The sequence below is a fragment of the Colletes gigas genome, unplaced genomic scaffold (genome assembly GCF_013123115.1).
Source record: "Colletes gigas isolate AHSC1104 unplaced genomic scaffold, ASM1312311v1 Colletes_gigas_Sc00008, whole genome shotgun sequence".
In the NCBI taxonomy this organism is placed as follows: Eukaryota; Metazoa; Arthropoda; class Insecta; order Hymenoptera; family Colletidae; genus Colletes; species Colletes gigas.
In genome coordinates, this window is record NW_025106637.1 from 2138168 (window position 1) to 2166085 (window position 27918).

The 27918-nt window shown below is 35.4% G+C and overlaps 5 protein-coding genes and 1 non-coding gene across 16 annotated transcripts in view; 3 read left to right on the forward strand and 3 right to left on the reverse strand.

The window, feature by feature from the left end:
* Positions 1 to 364: 364 nt before the first annotated feature.
* Positions 365 to 5891, reverse strand: LOC122396976 (DNA repair protein RAD50). The gene is made up of 14 exons (XM_043395774.1): positions 5819 to 5891; positions 5267 to 5546; positions 5031 to 5180; positions 3565 to 4950; positions 3361 to 3481; positions 2914 to 3292; positions 2627 to 2832; positions 2221 to 2558; positions 1715 to 2134; positions 1505 to 1630; positions 1146 to 1421; positions 939 to 1072; positions 710 to 841; positions 365 to 626 (listed from the first exon to the last, which is right to left on the reverse strand). The coding sequence occupies exons 2-14, from the start codon at positions 5495 to 5497 to the stop codon at positions 365 to 367; spliced, it is 4161 nt and encodes a 1386-aa protein (XP_043251709.1). The 5' UTR covers positions 5498 to 5546; positions 5819 to 5891.
* Positions 5864 to 14794, forward strand: LOC122396789 (methionyl-tRNA formyltransferase, mitochondrial). 4 transcript variants are annotated; one of them, XR_006259064.1, is made up of 8 exons: positions 6147 to 6629; positions 6722 to 6922; positions 7024 to 7146; positions 7281 to 7459; positions 7543 to 7734; positions 9254 to 9495; positions 9576 to 9792; positions 14692 to 14794. XR_006259064.1 is itself a non-coding variant. In XM_043395465.1 (7 exons), exons 2-7 carry the CDS (start codon positions 6412 to 6414, stop codon positions 8028 to 8030), a joined length of 1080 nt encoding a protein of 359 aa, XP_043251400.1. In that variant the 5' UTR covers positions 5864 to 5992; positions 6333 to 6411; the 3' UTR covers positions 8031 to 8066. The 4 variants fall into 4 exon arrangements, 3 of the variants coding, with proteins under 3 accessions (XP_043251400.1, XP_043251399.1, XP_043251401.1); XM_043395465.1 differs by lacking the exons at positions 9254 to 9495; positions 9576 to 9792; positions 14692 to 14794 and adding exons at positions 5864 to 5992; positions 7864 to 8066 and having other exon boundaries at positions 6333 to 6629; XM_043395464.1 differs by lacking the exons at positions 9254 to 9495; positions 9576 to 9792; positions 14692 to 14794 and adding an exon at positions 7864 to 8066.
* On the reverse strand, positions 8491 to 13718 carry LOC122396788 (PHD finger protein 14). 3 transcript variants are annotated; one of them, XM_043395463.1, is made up of 14 exons: positions 13363 to 13718; positions 13015 to 13173; positions 12697 to 12942; positions 12367 to 12587; positions 12137 to 12291; positions 11723 to 11997; positions 11199 to 11654; positions 10851 to 11139; positions 10501 to 10744; positions 10205 to 10392; positions 10002 to 10140; positions 9440 to 9774; positions 9249 to 9357; positions 8491 to 8626 (listed from the first exon to the last, which is right to left on the reverse strand). In XM_043395463.1, the coding sequence occupies exons 1-14, from the start codon at positions 13373 to 13375 to the stop codon at positions 8606 to 8608; spliced, it is 2850 nt and encodes a 949-aa protein (XP_043251398.1). In that variant the 5' UTR covers positions 13376 to 13718; the 3' UTR covers positions 8491 to 8605. The 3 variants fall into 3 exon arrangements, with proteins under 3 accessions (XP_043251398.1, XP_043251396.1, XP_043251397.1); XM_043395461.1 differs by having other exon boundaries at positions 12697 to 13173; XM_043395462.1 differs by lacking the exon at positions 8491 to 8626 and adding an exon at positions 8824 to 8952 and having other exon boundaries at positions 12697 to 13173.
* A 2280-nt stretch (positions 14795 to 17074) lies between the features above and the next one.
* On the forward strand, positions 17075 to 18708 carry LOC122396977. The gene is made up of 4 exons (XM_043395775.1): positions 17075 to 17422; positions 17501 to 17995; positions 18167 to 18396; positions 18492 to 18708. Exons 1-4 carry the CDS (start codon positions 17075 to 17077, stop codon positions 18706 to 18708), a joined length of 1290 nt encoding a protein of 429 aa, XP_043251710.1.
* An 838-nt stretch (positions 18709 to 19546) lies between these two features.
* On the forward strand, positions 19547 to 19618 carry Trnad-guc. The gene has a single exon. It is a non-coding gene; the product is annotated as a tRNA-Asp (tRNA).
* An 824-nt stretch (positions 19619 to 20442) lies between these two features.
* LOC122396903 (fasciclin-1) overlaps positions 20443 to 27918 on the reverse strand; it is a 293077-nt gene continuing 285601 nt past the window's right edge. For all 6 annotated transcript variants that reach the window (XM_043395663.1, XM_043395662.1, XM_043395661.1 and 3 more), the window contains one exon: positions 20443 to 27826. In XM_043395663.1, coding sequence (XP_043251598.1) covers positions 27633 to 27826 — 194 coding nt within the window. In that variant the 3' untranslated portion in view covers positions 20443 to 27632. The remainder of the gene's footprint in view (positions 27827 to 27918) is intronic.

Below are 27918 nucleotides of genomic sequence, written 5' to 3' on the forward strand. Positions count from 1 at the left end.
AGTTTCCAAAAAGTAACGTTACTTTTATTTACTTAACAACACACAATGGAAGAAGCGGTTACATTTATTTCAATTACGTGAAATAGACACGAAACAGGTACCAATTAGAGCATTATAAAAATATAAATTCTTACAAGTACAATATAAAGTACACACTTTGTGTGTACATAATCTAAGCGAATGAAAAGAAAAAGAACAAAAAAATTTGAAAATTATAAGACAACCTATAAATACAAATTCCTCATAATACGAAAATCTTAGAAATGTTTAATCGTTTTATAATCTGAATAACTAAATAACTCTTAATTATAGGTAAATAACTATTAACTTTTATAATAATATTATGTTAAATAAAATAAGGAAATTACATGTTTAAAACATATCTTTTTTTTGATGGTATAGTTTCAGTATGCTCTTCGCTATCAAGATCGTTAATAGATCTTTTCTTGTGATATATATTCTTTAGATGTAATTTTTCGTGTGAGCTTCGCTCCGATTGTGGTGGATCTTCTGTTTCTGTAGAATATTCAACGACCTCATCCTCGGATGATATTCCGTCTTTTACAATATTAGTATTAATGCGATCTCGATCGTTCATTTCACAGTATCTTACAGCCGAGTATCCACTGAAAACCATTTAGAAGTTCATAAATATTTATGAAAATGATAATTTAATCATAACAAGCCTATCCCCGAATACAACACTTACTTTGATTTTCGATAGAGTTCATAGAAGCCTTTATTGCTATTTAATTCGGCTAGCTTGAATAAAAACTTTTCATCGTGGCTAATTACAATTAGTTGAAAATTCTTTTGATATTGTGATCGTATTTTAACAATCCTATGACATCAAAATAATAAGTATGAAAATCGTAAGGACTAACGATTGTAATTATTTCGTATAAATAAGTTTACTAATTAGACAACTTGAAACATACGTGGCTAATGCGTTTGCTAAGCTATCTGCGTTTTGTTGATCCAAGTTTGTTGTTGGCTCATCCAATGCGAGAATTCCACAATCTTTACAAAATGTTTCTGCTAAAGCGAGCCTTATAATTATGGACGCTAAAACCTGGAATAGAATGTACACAAATGAACACATTTGTTACCTTTTTGCGGCACTGTTGTTAGAAGATAAGGTTTACTTTTTGTCCAGCACTACAGCGACCTTTCATATCCAAGTCATGACCATGTTTTGTTTGAATTAGTTTATAGTTGTATGTTCTCTTTCTAGACCCTACACCTTCAGTAGCATCTGTGCGAATTTCTATAGATGTCGTGTCTGTACCAGTATACACAAGCTTCCACAGTTTCTTTATAATTCTGTTAATTGTTGCCATACGTTCTTCATGATACTCTATCATAGCAATATCTAGTGCTCTACTATACGCTTTTAAATTTATTATGGTTTCTTGCACCACCTGGTATAAAGATAAGTTATCTCAAAATTGTATTACCATTGATATTAAGCTACAAATAAAATAAGATGTTCATTATATATTACTGTTAATTCGATGCACTTGTTCTTATAATTCGTACGCGCTTGTTTGTAAGTTTCCTTCTTCAGCTCTCGAGTATACTGTTCTACAGCCCTTTCTAATTCTTCTTGATTACCTTTGGCCATGTTTTTCTAAAAATATTTTAGTCTACCGTCATATGTTAATCTAACAGTAATTATACTGCCTACATATATATATTTACTAGAATATTCTACCTGACGCAATAGAAGTTCTGCTCGATTCTGCAAGTTTTGCCATTCGTCTAATATTTCAGCGTAATTTATAACGTACAATTTGTCTTGTATATCTGAATATTGCTGTTTTAAACTTTTGATATTGTCATGAGTTTTGCGCAATATAATATTATCGGATAATTCCCTTTTTCGGAACTCATGGCAAGTAATTTCTTCCTTTAGTTTATTTATCGTTGCTTCGGTATCACTTTTCTCGCGGAGAAATTTATTGATAGAACTTTCATAATTCTGTATCTTTAGATCAGTACGTTCCAAAGCCTCGGGAATTTTCTGATGCGCATATACTTCAACTTCTTCTTGTACTTTATCTAATTCCATTAAATTACTAGTTCCGTCTGTTAATAGTTGTCTATCAGCATCGTGTTTGTTCCGAAGATCTCGCTAAAACAAACAAATAATCATATTTAATTTTGTTGTATGCACTTTGCATAAATACGCCGGTAATAATGTAGCAATATTAAACACACTTTCTTTTTATCTAATCTTTCAAGCCCTAAATTTAATTCATTCTTTGCTGCAGTCACTTTTTGCCTCAGAGTGTCTACTAATTTTCCAAGCGAGATTTCTTTCGAAAACAATGTTTCCTGCTGATCTCGCAATTGTCTTAATTGTTGTATGTGTGAACGTATTTTCAACAGTTCCTCGTGCAATGTATTTTGTTCATCCCGGGCGTTATGCATTTTTTCATTGTGCGTATTTATTGCGGACTGTAAACATTCAATATCGTCACGAATTTTTTTTAAAGATGTTTTCAGTTCTTCTCTTTGACTTTGAGCTTCTTCGAGGCTTCGTTTTGATTTAATTCCTGCATACACAAAATTTGTAATGATAAAAGTCACATCCAATCGTCAAAAATTAATTTCTGCGATATACCTGCAAAAACCATGCGAGATTCAAAATTATCAATTGTTTGTTTATGTTTGAAAATTTCATCGACGCATCTGTCCCATAACATAATATCACCCATAATGTCTTTGCACATCGCGAGTCTATTTTCAGGATCAATCATTTTTTCTTTTAACTTTGTTATAGATATTTGTGATTTTGTCAGGCTATTTCTAGACTCTTCCAAATTATTCCTATAAGTAAATGGAATAATGATTTATAAATTTAGTAGAGAAAATGGTAAATGAACGTATAAAAGACAATACAATATTTACATTAGTTTGTCTGATTCATTTTCTTCTAATTGTATTACTTTCTCAACTACCGGCTTTAATTGTAACATCTTATCATATTTCTCTTGTTGTGTCTTCAATTCAATTTCACAGTCTTTCAAACGGTTTGGATGACTTTCCATTTCAGTTTCCATTTCTTTCAATAAGTTCTCTATCGTTTTGCGTTCATCGAAGCCTCTGTGGCACAAAGGACAACAGGGATTTATTTCTCTCAACTGTTTCATGTACTCTTTATAAGCAGCGCCTTGATGAGCATATATCCCCCTTTTATCTTGTAAATCTTTTACTTTTCTTGATTGTAATAATAAAGCTTCATCAAAGTCCTTATAATGACAAATTAATGAAATCCTTTTTTTATCGGCTGCAAAGAAATTGTTTATTAACGATAATTATAATAATAGGATCTATAAATATTGACTCTAAACTCACACTCTATCTCTTTCTTTTTCTTTTTAAGTTCGTGCTCAATATGTGATATTGTTGTTTCTAATGTTGTACAACGACGTTCTTCTGTCTGAATTTCCCGCATGATAGATTCTATCTGATTTATCTAGAATTGATCATGTTAATAAAATTAATAAATTACACAAATTATGCTATCTGTGTGTGTGTAATAGGTTCTATTTTATTTACCAATTCTTTCTGAGCCATACTTAAATCATCTTTCAATTTAGTTTGTGTTAGTTCTTTAATATCCAATAACTTCAATATTGTTTCCTCGTGTTTGGCTTTCAATTTTTGTAATTCTGTTTCTTTAGACAGCAATGTAGATTTATGTATTTCCAATTCAGCTTGTAATGAACTTTGTTTCAATAATGACGCTATTTCTTCATCAACTGCATTTAATAGCGCGTCCGTTTCATCTCGTGACTTAATTTTATCAAGAACCTCTTTCTTCACAGTATCTACATCCATTATTTTATTCAATTCCTCAATTTTACGTTTCACAGCATTCATTTTTGTTTCAAGAGTGTTTACCGTACTTGCTGCAGTACCAATACGTACTATTTCCGATTTTATTCTATCAATTTCATCTCTTGTTTCAACTACTTCATTTTCTTTTAGACTCTTTTCCGACTCAATTTTTGAGTATTCATTGCGCAAAATATCTATTTCCGTTTGCATTTCTTTCTCTTCTCCATCTCTTTTTATTTTGTTTTCTTCTACTCTATTCTCTAACTCCCGCAATTTTTCCTGCAACCTTTTAGAAAGAGCTAAAAATTCCATTTGAGATATATTAGAATTTATTTTATCAAGACCCCAAGCAGATAATGCGTCATTTAATACTCTGTTGCGGTGGGCAATTTTTTTTTCTTGATCTTTGATCTGTTGCTTCAAGGTACCACTGGTCACTCTTTCATCAGCTAATGCGCTCGCTACCGCGGATTCTTTTTTAGCAATATCTTTTAATCTCATCTCAAACTCTTTTATTTCATCAGTTTTCCCCATTAAATTTTCATCATACGATTTTATCTCTGACATTAATTCCTCCATTGTTCCCTCAAACACATCTTGTATATTTTCTTTCAATCTATTCAATTGCTGTTTGGACATATCATATTCGGTTTTTATCTGTTTCTCCTCAGCTTGCAAATTTTTGTAATCGGAATCTAGCTTTTGCATTTTATTAATCTTTTTATCTATAGGTACCAATTCCTGATTAATTTCATCTATTTTTATTTTGATATTGTTCAATCGTTTTTCATGGTCTTCAAGCTTTGTTTCTTTATCTACAACTTCGGAAACAATTAATTGGCAATTTTGTTGTTGCTCTTTCAATACAAGTATTTTCTGTTGGTAGTCTTTGCTCAGCTTTGTAATATTTTCAAGAGCTTTATTGAATCTAGCACTATCAAAAATTTCATCAAATTTTTCTTTCAACTTTTTACCATCTTGAAATGGCCAACTAAGATCCTCTTGGTGACAAAATATTACATAGTTCAAAATTGATCTTGTTACTCCCATTGCTATTGTTAGCTCAGTATCGACGTTAGCACATCGATTGGTTATTGATACTGGCTGCGTTAATAAATAATAAAATCAGTAAGAATATGTGGATAATATAGAAACATACACATGCAATGATATAAACAATTTACCTGTGTACTACCTTTTGCCATTCTACTCAAGGCACTATCAAGAGTTTTAAATTTTACTGCTAAATTTGCTTTCGATGATTCTATTGTTCTACATATTGTATAAGTATTACCAAGAGCATCAATTATTTCAGCTTTTACGACTCCCCGCATCTAGACAAATATAAATATTATTATATAGAGACTTTGGATATTAAATTGTGATAACAAGTGTAAACAATAAGAATGAAAAATCGTACCATAGAAGTTGCTGATAAGGTCGGATCGTGGATAAAAAATTTCCCGCGATCCGAGCTGGGTGGAAATTCGCCGCAAGTAGCAAATTTAAGAGCTTCGATAATTGTCGTCTTCCCTGTGCCATTTGGACCAAGTATAAGTGTTAAAGGTCGCGAAAATCGTATTTTAGCCTCTTCGTTATCGTCGCCGAAATTACGAATGCCACGTACGGAGAGTCTTCTTATTCGTGACATTGTTCAAAATATATGAGCACAGTTCTAATAATTCCAAAATAATTCAACGCTGTAAATTGTAACAATGTATTGAAAAATTTTAATCAACGAGTAAACAATGTGTTGCGTCGTACATATTTTGTGCATAGAAGTTGAATTACTTCATTAATATTATTGTACATCAAATGCTGTTACGAGATAAACTAAAAACGTTTTATATGATTGGAATATGTATTTCTGTCAGCGTTGATGCACGTAAACAAAACCGGCGACTCGGCAGAACTTTGATAAGAAGTGATTCAGTCTCAAGTTTCAAATAGATTCAAATACAATAGAACGCACATAAGGTACTATTTATGTGTACATAAATGCAAATGTATCATGTATTTTTATTTCTAGAAAATGATGTTTTAAATATTGGTTACAAGAATGCGCCAATTAATATTAGTTTCCTTTGAAGATCTTATACTTTGCACAGGGATTCTCAATGGGAACCATATGACCCCATATTTTTATGTAAGTTATGGATTTCCATGTAATTTTTTTCGGTAGTATATATAGCATTTATATTTTGATGAAAGAAACTGCAAGCAGCTTTTTGCAGTTACTATGTTTTCAAACGCAAAAGAGAATCTTTCAGTGAAAGAGGGGACAGGGGGGGGGGGTGTTTAACACAACGGTTGATTACACGAAATAATAGAGCACGATATTAATTATAAATAAAATAAATATAATTGCGAGGGTATAAAAATATCCCATATTATCAGTTAAGGGTTGATCGAGGTTGCATTATGATTTATCACTGATAAGTTCTGGTGATGATTTCTAAAAACATCGCTTACGATTTCACGTATAGGTTAACGTAGTACATGAAACATAGCCGTGGCAATGGACATTGAAAATTCTATAATTTTCTAAATGACAACACAATCAATATGGTATTTTTTAATCTTCCAATATCTGGAACAAAACAGTTTTTATATACATCGAGGAAATTGAAAAAAACATTGTTATCGATTGTTAAAACGACAGCACATTGTTATGTTTACAACAGAGAATCCCATGCAATATCGCAAAATGCTCCGTGGAACGTATTATTTTTTGGTACGGACGAATTTTCTGTCGAGAGCTTGAAAATCTTACATGATAAGCGGTAAAACATTTTTACATTTTGCGTGCACTCCAATTGTTTATACTTCGTATGTATGCTTGTGATTTAAAAAATATATTTAATTATTCGTTTAGTAAATCCAAAGTTTTACAACGATTAGAAGTTGTTACAGTAAACAAAGGGAAAGAAAATGCCATTATAAAGTATGCAAAGGAAAATGGAATTATTATACACGAATGGCCAATTGAAATTAATGTACCTAAAAAATTTCATATTGGGATAGTTGTTTCATTTGGTCATTTGATTCCATCCAACATCATAGATTCATTTCCATTGTAAGTTTAATTTTTTAAAGAAAAGCATTTCTTTTAAATAATTGACACAGTGGCTGTAGAATAATATGCTTTGTTCGAATGTGTATAATTTTACTTTACAGGGGTATGTTAAATGTTCATGCTAGCTTATTACCAAGATGGAGAGGAGCAGCACCAATAATTTATTCATTAATGAATGGAGAACAAGAAACAGGAGTTACAATAATGAAGATATTGCCAAAAAAGTATTATTTAAGAATTTGATATAAATTAAATGCCTTTATAAGTAACAAGTTTACCGCATTGTTACTTATAAAGAAATTGATAATAAATCTATTTTAATAAAGTGTACATCTGAGAAATTCAATATTTTTTTCAGATTTGATATAGGAGAAATAGTGTTGCAAAAGCAAATTGATATTGGTGAGCATGAAACATTGCCAGAATTATATGCTAAATTAGCAAAATTTGGAGGAAATCTCTTGGGAGATATATTCGACAATTTACCACAATTAATGAAATCTGCAGTACCTCAAAATGAAATGAATGTTACATATGGTAAATATGTACATATTTAAATGATTCACAATACTATTTAGCTAACAATATAAATATTAAATTTCTTAATTCATACTTTTCAGCACCAAAAATAACATCAAAAATAGCTTCAATTAAGTGGAATGAAATGTCAGCAAGCAATGTTTATAACTTATACCGTGCTCTTTTAGGATTGTATCCATTAGTTACAACATTTCAGAATACAACAATAAAATTACACGATATCAAAAAGATCGAAAAACCAGTTCCAACAGAATTGATAGAAGAAATGCCAGGTAAAAGAACAATTTTATACATCATCTTACATATGTACTAATAAGGAACAAAAACATTAAATAACATGAAAAACATGAAATGTTTAAATTTTATTTTATGTATAGGTTGAAACTATTGTTTACTTACAGGGGTTGTAATATATGATAAAATAAATAGTGTATTGATTATAAAATGTAAGGAAGATTGTGTTTCTGTAAAGAAAGTAGTTGTTCGCGGTAAACCTGCTATGAGTGCACGTGACTTTAATAATGGTTATATATATGGTAAAAATAAAACAAAAGAATTCTTTTCATGAATTACTTATCATTTTTAAGAAAACTGTAAGAAAAATGTAAGATTAAAACGTTTAGAATGTACAAAAATAAAAATTGCAATATTAAATGTTTTTATCCCTTAAATTAAATTAGATTTCGAGGAAAATATAAAAAATGTTAATGTTATTTAAATATTAAAAAAAAAACAAAAATTAAAATTGTAATGCATAATAATTATTTCTTGCAAGTATGGGACATTCTTATACTTAACTTTTTTCTTACCTTTGTAAATATATATTTGGAATTTTTTAGAACATGGGCCATCATATATACATATATATATGTATATATATGTATATATAGATATAGCAACTATATAAAATTAAGCAGAGAAGAAGTCAATTGAAAATAAGTACTGAAAACCTCACTAAACGAATGCAAAAGTTCTAAAATATATTTAAATGTAAAATTTGCAGTATGTACTTTCAAGAGACTATTTAATCGGAGGAAAAACTTTTTGACTATATTTTGTATATTTTACAAAAAACATATTGGCATTCAATGTCTTAATTTATTTAAACGTGGAATTATAGCTGCAGACATAAAATTGTTGATATTAAGTCTCAGTTTCAGAGGCCTGAAATAAAAGAAATATTTTTACTATTACAGATTCTTTCTTTTATTGAATTAATTTAGCTTCAATATATATTCCTAGTAACAATTTCAGGTCAAAGATAAAAGTATCCATAAATAAGTTTTAGTCTAATTTGTTACTTTGGCCTGCTTCAAAATTATATGAAGTATAGGTGTATTATCCATCTTTTATGAAGAATTGTTCCCATTTTCTTATAAAAGTGAGATTCTAATTTTTTTTTTTCGTATTAATAACTAATTGCCATTCGATATTTCGTAAATGGAACGTTGTATTCGATTAGTGAATAAATAAAGATGGCACTGCTTTTACTGAAAATAATTAGTTAATGTTAGCAACTAGTTATTAATAAGATTGTTTTTTCTACATTTAAAATTATTGACAAAATTTCAGATTTATATGTGCTTAACATTAAAGTACTTTATATTTTGTCACGTGCTCGTATTCTCTGCACTATCGATCGCATTGTAATTTGATTCATTTTACGCATCAATACCAGCTACTTACATATTAGTCTCTTTTTCTTACGACTAAATAAAAAGTACCTTAAAAGTACCTTTTGTTTAATGTTTCATTGTATACGGATAATAAATAATAGTTAACTTACACTAGGATCGCAGTCTGCACAATGCCAAGAGTAGCCTCTTCGTTTCGGCGATTTTTTAACCGGTGGATCGAGACAGGTGAAGTGGTAGCATTTTTTACATTCATCACACCTGGGACGTAAAAAGTGGAAATGTCATAAGTTCGGAATACATTTAAAAGTTCGGCATATGTAATATATTTATATAAACTGACATGACGAGATTTTGACTGGTGCCAGGCATATCACAGACATTGCAGTGTGTTAGGAGGTCTGTATCTTTTCCACGTTTTGCATTTCCCGTAGATGCCCTATTACTTGTATTATTAGTAGATGCATTTGCTGTTACAGATACAGCATTCGAAACTAAAGACTGGACTGGCAGTGTAGATGGAACTGGTAGGGCTGGTAGAGCAAGCGGAGCAGGCAGCGGAGGTGGTAGTTTAGGTAGTGGTGGAGATGTTATTTCAGTACTGGTAGATGTGGCTACGAACATCTGCGGACTTGATTCGGAAGCAACTTCACCCTCTGGCCTTGGTATTGGTTTTATCTGTTAAACAAAATAAATGTAAGTCACCGTTTTTATTTCCGTAATTGCCGGCAACCATGTGCGTATAGAGCATGTTTGGAGCAATATGCATAGGGCATTGTTATTAAAATGGATTTCGAGTCTCGAATTCTGAACTCCTATTACGGTTAAAATTAGTTTCGCGGCTTAATTGAAGCTCCGAAGGCTCAAACTTTATATGTTTTTGTCATAAAATAATAAGAACATACCTTTATCGTTATCCTCCGATGAACTTCCGGTTGACTTTGTCCTTCCGGATTCTCCACATCGAGACTTTTCCTTTTATGTTTCCGTTTTCTTTGTTTCACTCCCGTAATTGGATCAGGCGTGTATCGTTTGTGCTTCTCCCTGATGACGCGTAACAGAATTTAATATTCCATATTTGTTTCAAAAAAAAAAGCATCTTACAGACCTCCTCCTTTTCTTCGCGCTCCTCTGCGAAACAGATTCTGTGCCATCCGCCGAAGCCACCATATATTCAGGCGATCCTTCCCTTGTAGTTATTGTCACATTATTAATAAGCTGTTGATTATATATCGGTTCTCCCGGCTGAATGGGAGTCGAAGATGGAGGATGTGGCCCAACTGGTTTTATAGTTACCTATACATATTTCATTTAAGAAGACAATATTGCATTGTCTATTTTATTTCGAAATTTTGTTTTGACCGCAATGGAACAGTAAAAAACGGAGTACTGAATGTTAATTACCTTTGGTGTTGTAGGAGTATCAGGAGCTGTGACGTTCGTTATACTACCAAGACTAGCAGACGAATTTTTTGAAGTGCTAGGAGTTGTTGGCGTTGTAGGCACTTGCACTTCTTGCGGCGGTGTTGGTGTTGGCGTCGATGTTAAATTAGAATCGTCCTTACAATGCCTCAATTTACGCGGAGCTGACGTGTCAACGCGTTCAACTTCTGATCCAGAAGATTCCTTATCGCACTCGGAACACTGCCTGTAGTTTAAAAAACGATACAAACTCAAACTTGGTTTATTTCAAACATAACTCAAAGATATATTTATGAATAATAAAAAATATAATACCGCGATAAGACACATACCATCCCATTAACTTTGTTTTCTTGGGCATACGCGACAGGGGTGGACTGAGACAAGATAAATGGTAATGAAGGTGACACGTGTCACATTTTGCAAGCAGATGTTGATTCGTAGATCTTCTGCATATTCCACATTGATGCCTTAATGTCAATTCACCTTTATGGTTTTGATCTTGTGCCTGACTACTTAACACTCTACCTTCGCGCACACCTTCTACTCCTTTGCCAACTGGTAAGGGAAAGCCAACACCCATCTTTAAGGCAGCTGCAGTTGGTACACCTAAACTTGTACCTGTTGAAAAGAATGATATATTTGCATATTTTATATGCTGAGTATCCATAGGAACTTACCTAAAGTCGGTGTTATCCTTGGTTTCGCTAAATCAGTTATCTGTGGTAAAGGTTTCACGTATCCGCTATTTTGAAGTACTTGATGATACATTTCGATTTTTTCTTTCATTGTTACATTTACGCGAATTTGTTCTTCGTTATCTTTCATCACCTCGTCATACTTTCTATCTAATCTCTGTTGCTCGTTAAGTAATTGAGAATTAACATCAAGCAGCTCTTGCAATCGTCTTTTCATAGATGTTACACGCAAATTGCGATCTAAATAATAACCAATAAATTCTACGCTAAAAGCAGGCGGAATATGCCATTTTTTTCTAACATCGACTAAAGCTACAAGTTGTGCTTCCTGTGCTTCCAACGCAGCTGTATCAACACCCATGAGTTCTGCTTTTCTCGCTAATTGTCGGCAAGCAGACGCCGATGTGGTTAGTAATCGCGGCATTTTTTGGGTTGGTACTGCAGATATTATAAATACTTAGCGTAATAATTAATCGTTCTTGTTACATTTGTAATAAGTAACTTACCCCATGGCGGCGGCCGAGACGCTTTGTGAGCTAAATATTTATGTCTATGTTTTGCTAATTTTCTTTGAATTCTACGTTGCTCTTCAGTATCCAAGTGGTTAGGCTGTTTTAATAACTGTTGTCGGTACTGAGCTCGTAACTGCAGAGCTAACCAGTTGCGCCTACGTCTACGAACGAGAGTTTTATCGGAATGGAGTTTACAATGTGCATAGAATGGATCAGCCTGGTCCACTTCTTCACTATGAGCTTCAGATAATAGACCTTCTCTTTGCGCACTATAAACATATATCGCGTTAATTACTAGGGGTGTGCGAGAACACGAAATATCGGATCGGGACGGGTACCCGAAAGTTTCGAGATTTGTTCACATCAGGTCACATGATTCTCAGAATGATATTTCAAAATTATTCTCACCAGGTAACATGGAAATACGTATGGCACATTCCGGCGTCGCATTCAATGCACACACCAGTGCGAGCAAAACGCGCGTCTTCGCACAAAGAGCATTGTTTTGCTCCCCATTTGCTATATGCCATTTCAAACAGTGTTACACTTGACAAACGGTCAACCTTAAATAATTGAATACACATGTGTATATATATATCTAAAAGTATTTTTTATTTACATATAATAGAAATAAAAACCTTCCATACTTCTCCAAAAGCGACACCAGGTACATAAAGAGCACAAACTAAATGGACCCATTTGCCTACATCAGTCTCTTTAAAAATTCCACCTTTGTTTGGACAGAGTTCACAAGAAGGATCTTCGATGCCTGCACTGCAAGCTTCGCAAAACCAAGGTGCCGACTGACACAAAGAATCAGTACTCGAAAAGCTTTCTACATCTGACACACCATAACATCCTGAAATAAATTTTACTGTGGAATCAAACCATCTTTACATCCAACAATATAAATGAAACCTGAACTTTAAGTTTGCATAAAAACTAGAATGTATATTTAATATTTTTACCTTCATGTACACTAACACCACATCCATCACATTCAACAATTTCATTAATATCATCACTTCTATCCCCTAAGCAACCACAACAAATTAACATTTTATTTAATTTGTCTTCGAGTGGTCCTCCTTTCAATGACTGTTGCCTAGCTTGTTCAATTACATCACCCACAGTCAAATTAGTATTTTCTTTTCTATTAATTAATGGATCCTCCAAGGAATCATCAGATTCTTCAGAGGCATCTTCCTCTTCTTCTACATATATGCCAAATATATTATTCTTTTGATTCAAAATACAAATCAATGTGTAATGACATATTGTTTTACCTTTTCCAATATCATGGGAATCCTCTGAATCATCATCAGATTCTTCACAGTGATCTTCAATTCTGAAATCACTGTCATCAGAACTTTCACCTAAATCAAAATCAAGCAGAGGAGCTGTTCCTACAGGTTTAACTCTTCTCTTTTTTGGATCTCTTTCAACTGAAAGAAGAACATAAGTCAGAATTTATTATTTATTGATGCTTTGAAAGTAGCAGTAAAAGAAACATATATGTTGGTGAAATATTCTCCAGTGAATGGCAGATTTATTTAGAATAGTATATATTACCAAATATATATAAGAAATTAATTCTAGGTTATGTAAGTGTTTAATTTACAATAAATACATACAGAAGCTTGTCATATTACTGTTAAAGTGACACTTTTATGTAATTTCGGTTAAGTTTCTGTGTACTCTTAGAATTACACGGACTTAATTTTTCCCTTTAGTGGTTTTGACACTTCGTATGTGAATAGACAGTTTTTGAATACCTCCCACTACCCAATGAACTCGACGAGTCGTCGCTTTGTAAAATACTGACATACGCGTAATCATAGGACGCCGGCGATGTGAATTAGGTTAATTTTCTGTATACTGTTTCTACTATGTATCGGTACAATGTATCAGACACATAATAATTAAACTAATGAACGTTTTTTTTAATTAAAATTATCGTAAGTGACGATAACGTAAAATTTTTGACAGAAAATCGTGCACATGATTAGGTAACGGTACAATCGTTTAGTCAGGGCGGAAGTTTATGAGAATGTGCAAAAACATATTATTTTTGAATATTGTATTTAGTCAGTGACATATAATATTTATTTTTATTACAAACATACATAGTCATATACTTAAAAAAGAAACGAAATATAATCAGAATATAATACGATAACTTTAATCGATCTTTTCATTTTCTGTAAGTACATTAACAGTAACTCGTGGTCAATGTTATTTACTTGCATTTGAAAAAAAAAAAAACACAAATATTTAATGCGAAATACACCAAAAAACTTAATCGTACCTTACATATTACTTGCTGCATTCGCAGTAAAATAATGTAAATATTGTGTTATAATTCAAAATATAACTTCTAACTTACTCATTGTTTTGTATAAAAATCCTACGTCATCGTCCTGAGACATTCTTTGTAGATATAGATACTCGAATCCACGATAAAAATTTCTCTTATATTTCTTTAAGTATATTTCTTTTAATATGTAGAAATTAAAACAAATATCATCGTATAGATGAACGACACAATTTACATACTATTTTCTATTAATACTTCTGAGGTCTAAGTTAGCTAATTACGCAAATACGGATATATAAAACAAACTTCCTTCGCTAGTGTTATCCTTCTGACGCCGTTGTGTTTCTACTCGAATCAGTAACAAATCGCCATATTGAATTTCTCAAAATCCTTCAGCGGGAACTACAACCAATATCTATTTAACTAATTACTTAATTACAAAGGAAAATTTGTACACCTATAGAAAGTACCAATTAGTTCGTGTAGTAATTTCTCATAAATGTAAGTTGATCCAAAACCATGCAGTAAGTCGTAACATACAAATTTCTTCGGTTCAATTATGCAGAAACATCCTTAAGTTCAATCACAATGGAACAAAATCTTTTATTTTGTGTAAAACTTATTTAACAAACATTTTTTGTCGTAGAAACATACATGACGATTAATAATTCAGAAAGTAGAGAAAATATATGATAAATAAGAAGGAATTTTGGAAAGGCGAAAAAGTAACGATTTAAGACAATACTTTGTATGTAAAATTTATAATCGTTAAATATAAAATAGTATCAAAAATTTTGTTACAGTAGTATGTTTATCTTATAATTTTCTTTATTCATTGTTTTTACAGGATCTTTTGGGCAGTGTCTACTATACACATTACTAGTATCAATTAAAAACAAACATTAAGAGTCAAATTAGGGTCTTGTCCTGTTATAGATCATACACACGGTAAGTACCCCATATTTTATACTTAAATTTCTACACTGAAATTTAAATATCGCGGCGATGTATTTTAAATGTTTATATTGCGAAAATAACGTTCAGAATATTAAATAGTTAAAGAATTTTCGATAACTTTTGTTAACAATAAGTGGAATTTTCATGTTACGATTTGGTGTTACGATTAGCGGTCACCACATGTACTTCGCTACTTTTAATCTAGTGGAAAAAATTTGTTGGCAAATAATTAAAATAATTTACATGATCAATTTATTATTAATTATTGCCTGTATTAGTTTCTACAGTAATGTACATTATTTGACGATTATAATAAAAGGTGTTCACAATGAATGGCAGTAAATTGTGTTGTTCATTGTGTGTGCCATTTTAAACTACGTTATATTAGAACGCGCCGTTTGATAGAATTTTTGACATCGCTTGCATCATGGCTGAATTTGAATGAAACGTGTAGAATAATAATAATGCAGTTGCGAGGTAATCGTTATTAAATTATTATGCATTTTGTTATAACGTTTGGATTTTTAATCCCATTGAAACCCGATGAAAATGTTGAGAATGGTGAAGGTACAGGTATTGGTAAGGTTAGCAGGAAACGAAAACAATGGCGTAAGAAGAAGACAATGGACAAGGATACGTATGAAACCGTGGAATCGAAACAAAATATTATAAATGTTGGTCAAGTAGTAGCAGAAATACACGGCGAGTACGAACTACTGCCAGGTTATACTTTTAAATTTGATTGTCGTTGTTGGAAAACAGCCGCGAAGGTACATTACTTTAGAAATCATTTTTTTATACCTTCAAAGCATCATGTATAAAAAGTTATAATGCACATTACAAACAAGGGAATTATGTATTAATTTTTCTTGATATCTTTTTATTAGCTACAGTGTTTTGTTTTGTACAATACAGGTAGATAATTGGGTTTTCTAATGAGTATGGATAATTTATTATTATAGGAGATTGTCATATATACATTGTATCAATCGATTGAGACGATTTAATTAGAATTACTTCAATTATATAGGTATATACTGAGAATGGTGATTGGAGTTTACGACCTATATCATGTCCATTCACAGAAAATGCAATTTGGATTTTATTTTCTGTTCATCATGTTGTTCACTTAAATGAAACACAAATACATAGGTTCTTTAACTACGTGATCACTTATCAAATCTTTTCTGGGAAAAATAAATTATCCGAAAGGTTTGTTAGGATCATTAAAAAGTTAACCAAATTTCTCATCCATATTCATCCAGTTTCTTTTCTTAAATACGTACATTAAGTACCTTTCTTAATGTCTTAAATAGTTACACAACAAAGCAATTAAATAGCATTAAATAATACACAGAGCAAAGAAAGACAAAGTGAAGGGATTCTATATAGATGAAAAGTCAGTCAATGTTGGACAACACGATTTTCTTGAAATATATCCTTCTGATTTGAGTAAATCTGTATCCATTACCAAACCAGTGCCTGAAGCAGTAGTAATCACACATGAAACTGATGGTGATTATAATATCACCACATATCTTGATATGATACCGGGTATCAACAAATTTTAATACCTCTAACAATTTATTTGATTATATAATAAGTATAAGGAAAAACAAATTGTAGTGTATTGTCTAATGATTGGAAAGTTTTGCATTCTTAGTGTTTAGAATCCTTAAGTTTTCAAGAAATATGAATTTCATTTTTTTTTATCAAAATTTCGTTAGATAGTGCACACCAATGTAAGTTTTGGAAAATGATTAGGAAAGACCGTTTCCCATCTGAATCTCTGAAGCTTGAATTACATACAATATCAACCGAAATTGAACAAAAATCGAAATCAAAAAAACGTAACAAGAAACGACCTCGAGCCAAAAAGTCGAAAACGGGAAAGCAAAAAAACGAAGCTACACATGCGATGAGTTTACCCGCGGGAACCTTATTTTCTGGTAAACCAAATTTTCAAAAGTTTCATTCCTAGTTTTCTACACTACTCAGTAACTTCTGTAACTGTAATATAAAAGTTTGTTTAAACAGTAGACCAAAGTTTGATTATGGTATTGTTTTTAGACATGGGTGCAATTACTTGTTACACTGGTATGTCGCGCGTACCAAACGTCTCGTCCATCTTGATTTACGCGCAATGCGCGGATATTTTATGCAACAAGCAGCTGCGAATGGAATTAAACCCCATATCGATTAAATTGGAACAAATGTCAAAATTCCCGGACAACGTAGTAATTGGAAACGGTTTTAATTATCTTTACGCAAAAATTCTCTTTGTCGATCGCGCGATCGTTACGCCGTATTATGTTCCTGCCCGAACAATATACTTCGAATTTGTCAAATGCTTCCTGAGCGACGAATTTCCCGCAGAAAATTTAATCAGCTTCCTGGGAACACAATTCCTCACCGTTGAAGTAAATTAATGTTTACATATGATATTCGCATGTACCGAGCCGCCATTGATGCGTGCTGATACGAAATTTTTCAATTAGATAATCGGTATACGAACCATAAATGTTGCCAAATCCGATTTCAACGCCGCGACAAACGTGAAATCACCGAGAGCGTTAATAATATCTGATAAAGAGGAGGTTCTCCTCGGCGTTGCGACCTTTGATGTATCAGAGCTTATAAGAGGATCGTGGGAGGTCAGATTAACGAGCGGTTTGTCTCATCCTCGCGATATGTACTGTATCGGTATTGACGATGATAGTGACAAAGGACTCGAAAAAGTGTCGAGGACAAATTCTCCGCTTACCAGTGAAATTCTGACGTCATTTGGTACTTGCATAAAGATCAAAGTTCGCGCGGCTTATGATCTACGGCCGGTTCATCGAAATGTCCTGCGGCATGTTATTACACTGAACAGAATTTTTCTGATTTTGAACGATTTTAAACTAGCTAACGACATCTTGGCAGATGTATTTTCTCATAATTTAAATTTACTTTGTACCCTTCAAATTTCGAACGAGGATAATGACTTACAGGTAAAGGGTTAACGTAGAAATAGTATTTATAACAATCGTGTAATAATCTGGTTTAAATTGTCGTTAATTTTAACATTGTGCCGTGGGTTAATATTTCAATAACAATTGGGGATACGCGGCGAAGGCTGATACAGTTAAGTACATAATCGATAAATATAATTCATAGTACAGATAGAAGATACGTACAAAAATATTTTAACCGGTTTCGCGATCGATTGCCGCGACAAATTCTTCATCTTCCTTGAGGGTTTATCCAGAGGATACTTATTGCAAATTTGGGAAAATGTGGCGAAGCTTCCAACCGAAGATGGCTACGTTTATTATAACAGCAGTAGCGTATTTCTCGCGCGACTTTACGAAGATTTCGTGCCTCTAGGTGGAGTTCTCAAGATCAAACTGAGGTAAAATGAAAAATATCAGAAAAATCAATATCTCTTGTCTTATCTATTACACTTCAATTCTATGAAAAATCATTAACGTGTTTTTTTATTCAAAGTGAGTCGCTGGAGGCGCAACTACAGAAGCATGGCCTGTACGTCGGTAAAACGGGAACAATGCTTCGGTCCAAAGCCACGAGAACAATCGGAATGACGACGTTGGCGTTGACCATGAAATCCCTATGTCAAGAATGTTTGTTCCCGCGTCCGAATTACATAAAAGCTTTCATGGATGAAATTCGTGAAAATTATTTTGGAAGTTCTGGATCTGTGTGATATAAAATAATATTCGAATACTCAAACATTAGATGTTTATTACTAGAAATTGTATACTACTGAAGTAATTTAGATAAATAAGTTTGTTCGGTGAGTCGACCAGGCTTATGACACAGACTGCGTTTTTTGTCAAGGCCAGCATGGGGCAAAGTTGGAATTTCCTTTATCGAACAAAGTGTCATAAACTTGGTCGGCGAAGGCAGTCTCGAGTGGTTGCAACCCCAGCGGACTGTCGGATGGCCCACACGTGCTAGGATTCGTATACCTGGGCCTCCCTCGTTCGCAATTAGTGTTTCACGCGGGCCCAGGGACCGAAACACGCGGTGGAAAGTCCCCGGAGTTGCCAAACGTAGCACCCTCCACCTTGGACGGAAGGCTACGTCGGCATCGTTGCACCCCCGCCACGAGAAGTCATAAGTGATTTCGCTCTTACCATCTTCAACTATCAGATAGTGCGCTAGCCTTCCATAGTCTGTCACGTGTACATTTTTCTCGAATTTGAAATATAATACGATCACAATACGTCTCGTCAGTCCCCTGAAAAAGGGGTGGTCCTTCGAACCCCTAGTTTAGTCGGCACACCACGTGCAATCTTTCCACATCCGAATCGATATTCATTTATATTTCGGATTAAACAAAATTATTTTGAATAGCTCCGAAATTGTAATTAATATTAGCTCGACTTATCTGGCGGCGTAGGCCGATTCTAAGTATCGCGGATGCGATTTTGAGGCGACGGCAAGGAAGAGGGCAAACTTTTATAATACAGCGTTCAATAATTGTTTAAAATATTTATTAAAATTATTGTACTGTTTACTTAAAAATTACCCACAAGAACTCCTCGATAGTATAGTGGTTAGTATCCCCGCCTGTCACGCGGGAGACCGGGGTTCGATTCCCCGTCGGGGAGAGGGTTTATTTTTGTTACTTTTTCCTTTATATCTCGCTAAAACATTGTATTATTAATATTATTTACGTATTAACTTATATTATTAATAACCAGTACAGTAAAAGACTATGTTTCAATGATATTTAATATTTGTATTACTATCTTTATTACAGGTACAAGGAAGTGAATATGTAGATAACGATAAATTATCAGCGATAAAGCATGACGATAGCTACAGATCCATATACACTGTCAACGAAAGATGATTTGAAGGTAACGGTCTCGAGATTTATTCCATTCCTTTTCTTACCGAACTAATTGCTCCAAAATACTTACATTTTCAGACAGCTTGTATCGTAAATGCTCTGTCGAACCACGGAACTTGACTGTCGGCGCAAGAATCACGTCGATCCGTTCGCTAAGAATCGACACCCTAATATGGACCCTCATGCTTAGATCACTCGAACAAAGAGAGGTCTGTTCCAAGCGCGTTTCCCACGTGGGACCACTTGAAGAGTAGAAAGGGGGACCTTGAAAATTTTCCAGGCCTTTCATTCGAGCTCGACCATTCATAACAAGTAACAGTTGTTTATTTTTATTCTTTAAGTAAAACTGATATCTATCTCCGAGTCTAGATGTTGTTGCTAGTGGACCTTTATCTAAAGAGTTTCTTTCATTACTCGTAGGATATTAGGATAAAATCTTTTTTTACGGTAATTTAGGGTCAGGTTGCAGAACAGTAATTGACCAGACCTCGGCATTTCAGCTTGTTCGCTTTATTGATATATCGTACGTCTTCGTTATACGACACGTTTCAATCAACGAACGCCACTTAAACTGTCTTGTAGGTGTTCTTTATTCTTTGTAAAATCATACAGCAAAAGCGACCGGAGTCTACATAGTGTAGTCAAGCGAGATACAAGTGACATGATCGTTCAACGGGCAGAACGGCGATTCGTGGTGCCGTTCGTTTCTCCGATCTTCACGGTCGTTTTAAATTCCTCTTCGCGGAATCGACCGGCACCCGTCGACGCGTCGCTCGCCCAACGAATACGTACACACACACATTTGCAAAATTCAGATGGCTCGAAACATGCGAAGTCTCTCATAAAAATCTTACACAGAAGTCTGCCGTTCCCCGCGATGAGCGCCCGATACCCGGAAACTTAACGATTTACTCTGAAGATACAGACGAATGCAATACACGTACACTTAAGTCCTAAGAAAAAACTAGAATCGTTTGTCGATTAATCGTTCTAAAATATAGAGGGTGTCCCGAAACACTGGCCACGAACCAAAAGCAGATTTCTCTTTAAACACAAAATAAATCAACAACGCAGAGTCAAGCTTTTACGAATGTGTTTAAAATTAATTGTCTCGAAAAACGAAGGCTCGTCTATAAAAAAAAAAGAGTTCCATTGCGTATTTTGGGACACCTTTTATATCGCCTAAATCGTTACCCGACCGCACCGCTGGCAATTAAATATCGAACGACGTTAATTCGCGGATAAACGAAATAGAATGGCTTTTATACAAATAGCTCTGTGGTACATAAAATTTGATTTCCCTACTACAATATAGGTATATAATATACATATATATTTATATATTATATAATATATATAATAGCTAATAAATAATCCTTAATAGTTTATTAGTTAAATCTCGTTAATCTGACGGTGCTTATCCAACGCTTAAAATTATTAAATCGCTTACACGTTACGTTTGTTTCGTTTCGTCCGTAATTGGTTTACTTTTTCTTTTCTTCTTTAAACTCGTACCTTCTGTGTTACTTCGTCACCTACTTTAATACCCTTACCTAATAATGATTTACGTTACGTAACGGCGTCGTGTATATCGGCCACCGGTTGCATTTACCACGAAAAAGACGTTTCACGCCGCGATTTTTTTAGCAAATGCAAACGGTAACGCGTAGCTAGAGGGAACACGTGGGTAGAGAGGTTTCACGACGACGCGATTCGAAGTTCTCTTGCTGCAAATAAACGCTTGAACGTCTATCGGTGCCATTTCTGCGACACGTGGCCAAACATTGGCACAGTATTCCACGCGTACAAATGCTGGAAGAAAGCCCTATGGCCGCCAGCTCGAAAGCGTCCTTAGAATTTTAGAAAAATTATTTTTTCAACGACGTCTGATTTTATACTATTTCGAATAACCGAAGAATTAGCTTTATCTCAATGCCTCAAAGATTTTAATAGTATAAAAGAACACCTGCTGGCATAAAGAACAATGGCGAGTTATTATTACATCGATGATGAATGATCAATTGTCTGTTTTAGAAATTACGTGTAAGTTATCGTTAGAATCTGTATAATTTCAATGGTAAATTCTTACACCAAAGAAATCGATAGCAACGACGAACAGAACGATTTGTGATAATCTCTCTTCCCAAACGCGTCAATTAAAAAGAAGTATCGTGAACGTGTATTCGAGTTGGGGGTACGTTGCCTTTCAAAGCGAATTTCTAATATTTTTATTCGTCTTGCAATATCATCTTAATCACTTGTAACACTTCGAAAAACTTCTATGCGCGTGAAGGATCAATTCTTTACAACAGATGGTGAATCAGAATCGTAGAAACGTATCATTTTTCATGATCTCTTGCGGTATTTATTCGTTTTTTGCTTAATTGGTACATAAAGACAAGAAAAAAAAAAAAATAGATGAAATTATAAATTTCCAGATTTCACATTCGGAGACAAGCGTGCAAACGATCTTTTATAATTTAATGACAATTAAATACGACTAAAAATTACACGGTTACGCATTAATATTAAAAATACATGCTCGATTTCAGAAGTATAAATTAGTTTCTATTTTCAGGGGGGAGGAAAAACGAGGGTAAACGGATAGAGAGTCGAATAAAATTTCTTCGACAGGGTACGTACAACGTTTCAACTTTTGATTGAAATAAAGCGGGGAAAGATAAGAATCGACAGAATTTAATCGTTGGAGACGCGCTCGATAAGAGTACGATTTAATCGTATCGTTAATTACATGGAAAAGCTAAAGCGTTGGTTTCTCTTCCTGTCGTACGCGTGTACGTGTATGTACAAAATGTACAAACAATTACGTGAACATGCGACTAGCGTAAGAGGTCGAGCGACGAACAAATAGGACCAGGACCGTTCGAATATCACTATTCCAATACACGAGTATTTCAATATAATTATTCGAGAAATAAACGAGGAACTTAGAGGAGATAATTTAATTCAAATACAGAAAAATTCGACAAGCAGTCCTGGCCCTACGTAACAGATCGTTCGATAAGTTTGACGATTAGTTTTCATTGCGAAGAGCGGATACTAATTGCGTTAGGAACGCGAGAGAAATGAATTCGCCAATCGCTTAATGCGACTGTTTCTTTGGCGGGCGTGCTATGGTACGAGGTACTTCGCTGATCGCGTAATCAATCTTTATAAACCGTTCGATTTTCTCGCGTTCATCGATCGATCTTCGCAAAGGCATCGGAAATATGGCGCCCCGAATCTTATAATTTCAGTAATCAAAGGTAAAATGCAATTACGAACAGAGAATCTTCTCACTTCTCTTACTAAAAAATTATCTATCGTTTGTTCCTTGTGATTAATTGGAATTTAATTTAATTTTTAATATTTGATTTTCATTGCAGAGTTAATACATATCTATCGACGTGATAGCACACGGGACCGAGGGATGCAATTCACGCAAGGACGAAGAGATTTTCAATGAAACTTTGATATGAGTTAAACCTTATAGATTAATCATCGTTACAAGATTTCGAAGTTGTTTCCTTACATTGTCCAAATTTACTTGTCGCGTTTGCTTTCGAGATCAAGAGGAGCCTGTAACTTGGCGTGAGTATTATTTTTACCGCGTGCTCGTTGACGACTGTACAATTGTTCGACACCATTATTTTGTCCGTGAGCGGAGGAAAATAATTCGTATAGCAAATTCAAGATGCGTGAGGTCAGACTGTACAGTTCTATCGTAAGAAGCTTCCACGTGCAATGGCATTGTTCGTTCGTTCTTATCGCGCTAATTTATTGATTTCAGTGACAACTATATCTAGGAAAAATATTCAACAAGTAATTTCTTTCATCTTTCTTGTTCAAACTATCACAGTTTCTTTCAAATGCTCCAAGTGAATGAACCCCGATGCTCGTTAATTTTCAAACAATGTTAGCGTCGTTGGGAACTCTACAAAACGACGAATGTTGGACTATTAAATGTCTCTGTATTTCCCACTAACGTTTAAATAAATACTCGAAGACGTGGAAAGCAGGCATGGCGGTCAAGGTGTTAAGCAAGAAAAATGAAAATGATAATGTATCGTACAGAACAATCGAAGGTTTTATTTATGAAATATTCCTTTAGTGATTACTGAAATCAGTCAATTATTTCTGTCGCGTTGTAATTGAAATCTGGCTCAATGCGCCACGCGAGAAACTTTTCGGTTTTGTCGAGCACAAATAAAAATGGCGCGTGCTTGGACATGCGTCGATTCTTGGCCGAAGTTCTTTGGATCGTTTCGCTTTAATACCTCTGTTTCTTCTTCCATTTACAAGGTTCACGGTGGTGTGTTAAGGATTTGGCCGGATTTTCGCAACGTTTTCGGGTCTGAAAATTAAGGGAAACGTCCGCGAAGGAACAGAAGGGAACTGTGCTCGGATATGCTGGTTCTCGTGAACGCGATTCGGTCGCGAAATAACTTCCATGCGACATTTCTCCTCAAAAATTCGGTATCTTGCATTTCCATTCACACCTATCGCAACCCACGCGCAACGGTTGCTTATAATGCGATTCGTTTTCGGCGTTATGCTTGAACAAGCTGAACATTAAGACGCGTCTACACGAAGAAATAGAGTTCTCGCTATTATTTTTTTCTCATTTTTCATTTCCAGTTAATACTTATCTAACGAACAAACAGCGTTTATTTAGAGTTTATGTATATTTCTATATATATACATATACATATATATACGCGTATATATATGTATATATATACGTAATAATTGTAATAATTATTAATAATTAATAATTCATAATATCAATTCATCCCAACAACAAGTTTTTTTAAGGTATCATCTGATAGTATTTCTGTTTCTTCAGTTCCTTTCTTCGTCTAACTCTTCAATCGTACTTTCTTCCTTCGTCAATATATCTCTGTTTTTATTTTATATTTATTTATATATTCATTTACTTCTTTTATATATATGTATAGACTGATATCAACACGTATAACATCGAATTCCCTATTAATTCTCTTTTTTTTTTTTTATTCCGTTATTTCGTGGAGAAAATTGCGGTAGCTGAACGCGGTCCTTAGAAGTCTCGTTTAAATAATGGCGCGCGACAACTTTCGTCGTCCTTCTTTTAAGTTTTCGGCGTTTCGGTTCCTGTGAACGACACTGTCCCCTCCGTCGCGACGACCTTTTCGCCAGGGGGAGGGGGAAATGAAATCTCGCGACGTTTCATTTCTCACCTTCGAATGCTCGGGTTCGTCTTTCTCCTCTGCGTTTTATTATTTTTTTTTTTCTTTTTTTTTTCGTTTAACCTTCGATCACTAACCGTAGTTTGATTCTCATTGTCCTCTCTTTTTCTCTTCGTTCAAGAGACACGCGCTAACTTCGTAATTACTTGTACACGCATAGCTAAGCTCTTACTAATTCGGGGGAATGAAACTTTGCTCGTTATTTTTGCCCTCTGTCGGTTGCTTCAAAACGCGATTTAACCCTTCGCACCGTTCACGATTGTCGATCGATTAGGATTCTAAATCATTAGAAAATTATTTCAAGGCAGTTTAATTATAATCACGGATAACTGTTCTCGAACGTATTCGGTTTACTCGCATGAATTTTTGTTGTCCAATAATACAGGGTGTTCCGTAACATGCGTTCATCTGTTCTCAACATGTTAAGGGACACCCTGTACATGAATTACCTGGTGACTAGACATGTGGTGATCGCGAAAGGTTAAACCCGAGTGCATAAATTTAAACGAAACGCCAACCCGACAGTAATCTCGACAGCGACTCAATAGTGGCGTGGTGCATTGGTGTTGATGACCCTATATTATATGTATAGATATATCGTATATAGTACTGTACAATCGATGAGAAAAAGGAATTTCTGAAAGAGTATTTTCACGGTATTACACGTAGTGTTCGCTCGAACGAATCCTCTCGCTGGAGGAGGATCCAAAACGCAACTTTGCTACTTTAGGTCTCCAGCAATCCACATTCCTCAACATCCTTCGTACTTTCTGCTTACGTTACATTTATCACAAATTTACATAACAAGTTGTAATAATTCTTAAGAGTTTGCTCGCGAACAAAATGGTGGTTGACCTTCTACGCAAGAATGTCGTTCGAATCTTGCAGGAATTACATTTTTTAATTGTTTCAGGTGAACGCAGTTCTACTTGAGAAACCTGAACACGTGTAACGCGAGAGAAGCGTTACCAATTTCTCTTCGAGCGCGAGGATTCGTTCGCGCGGCGTAATGTCGGAATGTGATCGAGTCGCCACTGGGCAAAGCTCCGCTCCTTTCGACGACAGTTGTACAAAAACCCGTTCGCAAGCTCATCCGGCCTGCAATGCGACGTGGCAGTATTATCAGTAAGTAGACAGTGTAGTACGATATGATACAGAGAGCAAGTGTAATCGGAAGCCATCTTTGTAGCGCGGCGGCGAATCGCTCGTCGAGAGGCTACGACACCCCTTTGGGATCGCTTATGGCTTTTCGACGCAGAAATACGTCTGTTATCGCGGATGCTTCTAACCCAGTGATTTTCAAACCTTTTCCATGAATCAAAGTTAAATTGTCTTCATAAATTTCGAACCGACAGAATATTTTACAAGCATATCAAATGAAAATGAACGGTGTAATTAAATTTCAGGAACGAGAATGTCGTTTGTTATCAGGATTGCAACGTGTTCCATAACTTTGTAAATCACTGGTTAAACCCTTGTGTTGCCGGAGACTCTGTCGCGAAGCGTGTGCTATGAACGTAATAGCAGTGCAGCCGACGCTGTGTGCTTGGAGACTTTATCGCGCGTTGAGGATACATTGTTACGGAAAGCCTATGGGGGCGGTTCACCGCACGCAGAGCGCCAGCGACTCGGTTTCCGTACGAAAATCGGCCGCGTGCCTCGCGACGCGATTCGACGCGCTGACAGAAATGACGCTCGCACGCACACACACACACGCAACACACGCACACAGAACTATAGCTCATCATTGTCAATGAAATCGAAGTATACCACAATTAGGCGAGACGTACTTGTATGATAGTTATGGCCTGAATATCGACGGCTAACGCAGACGCGGGACATTTGCTCTACGCCTGTGTTTTTTTTTTCCGCTATAGTAATCAGCGATGGAAAGGACGCGATCCTTATTTACCGCCAGGCGGTGGATCTCTCATCGGCCCCTTGTACTCAAAGACGGTTCCCCGAAATCTCTGCTCTGCCCCCGTGCCTCGTCCCTCGTTCGTGGGTTTCTCTAAATTACTTGGTACGGTTGATTAATTATTTGGTACGATCAATGGCGTCTCTGACCCGCGAAACTGTCCCGCCGCGCGATCGTCACTGCTTCGAATGTCTTTTTCTCTTCTTTCTTGCGCGGAGACCCGAACTCTCGTGGACGTTTGGACGCGCGAGACCTGGACCCGGTCGTATCGATACGATAAACCCTCGAATCAAGAGAATCTTTGACCTTACAACTCGTCGGTAAGATGACCGCTCCAATGGAGATCCGAGGATCCGCTCGAGAGCCTCGCCTGGTCGATCGCGGTCATTCTTTCGCGCGACCATAAGCGAAACTCTCGAGCACAGGTGCGTGACGGTGACCGCTCGGATCCCGGGACTCGTCAGGGTCGTTCGGGGATAAATCGAACCCCCGAGACGCGCGTCCAAGTCCAAGAGCCTCGAATCCGATTCTCGCGCGCTTCGCTCGCCTGGACGAGGTCCAATCGGAGACGGTCCCGAAATAAATTCCTAGGTGCACCTATGACAGACTCGACAGACACGCCCTTAAAGCAGCCACTTGGCTACCAGGATCATGATCAGATGCGGCGCCAGGCTAACGACCGTCGCCGTGTTACCCTTCACCCTCACGTCGCTGTCCTTCAGGAACACGGTGTCGATCACGTGGATGATCCCGTTGGTGCACTCGACGTCCGGGCGGAACACGCGGATCCAGTTCCCCTCCCACTCGATCTGGTAGCCTGCAAAGAGAGAACGGTCCCGATCAGCGAATCGTGCATAGAACTTACGAAGGATTCTCTTGGACGATCGACGAATGAGACGAACGAAGCGA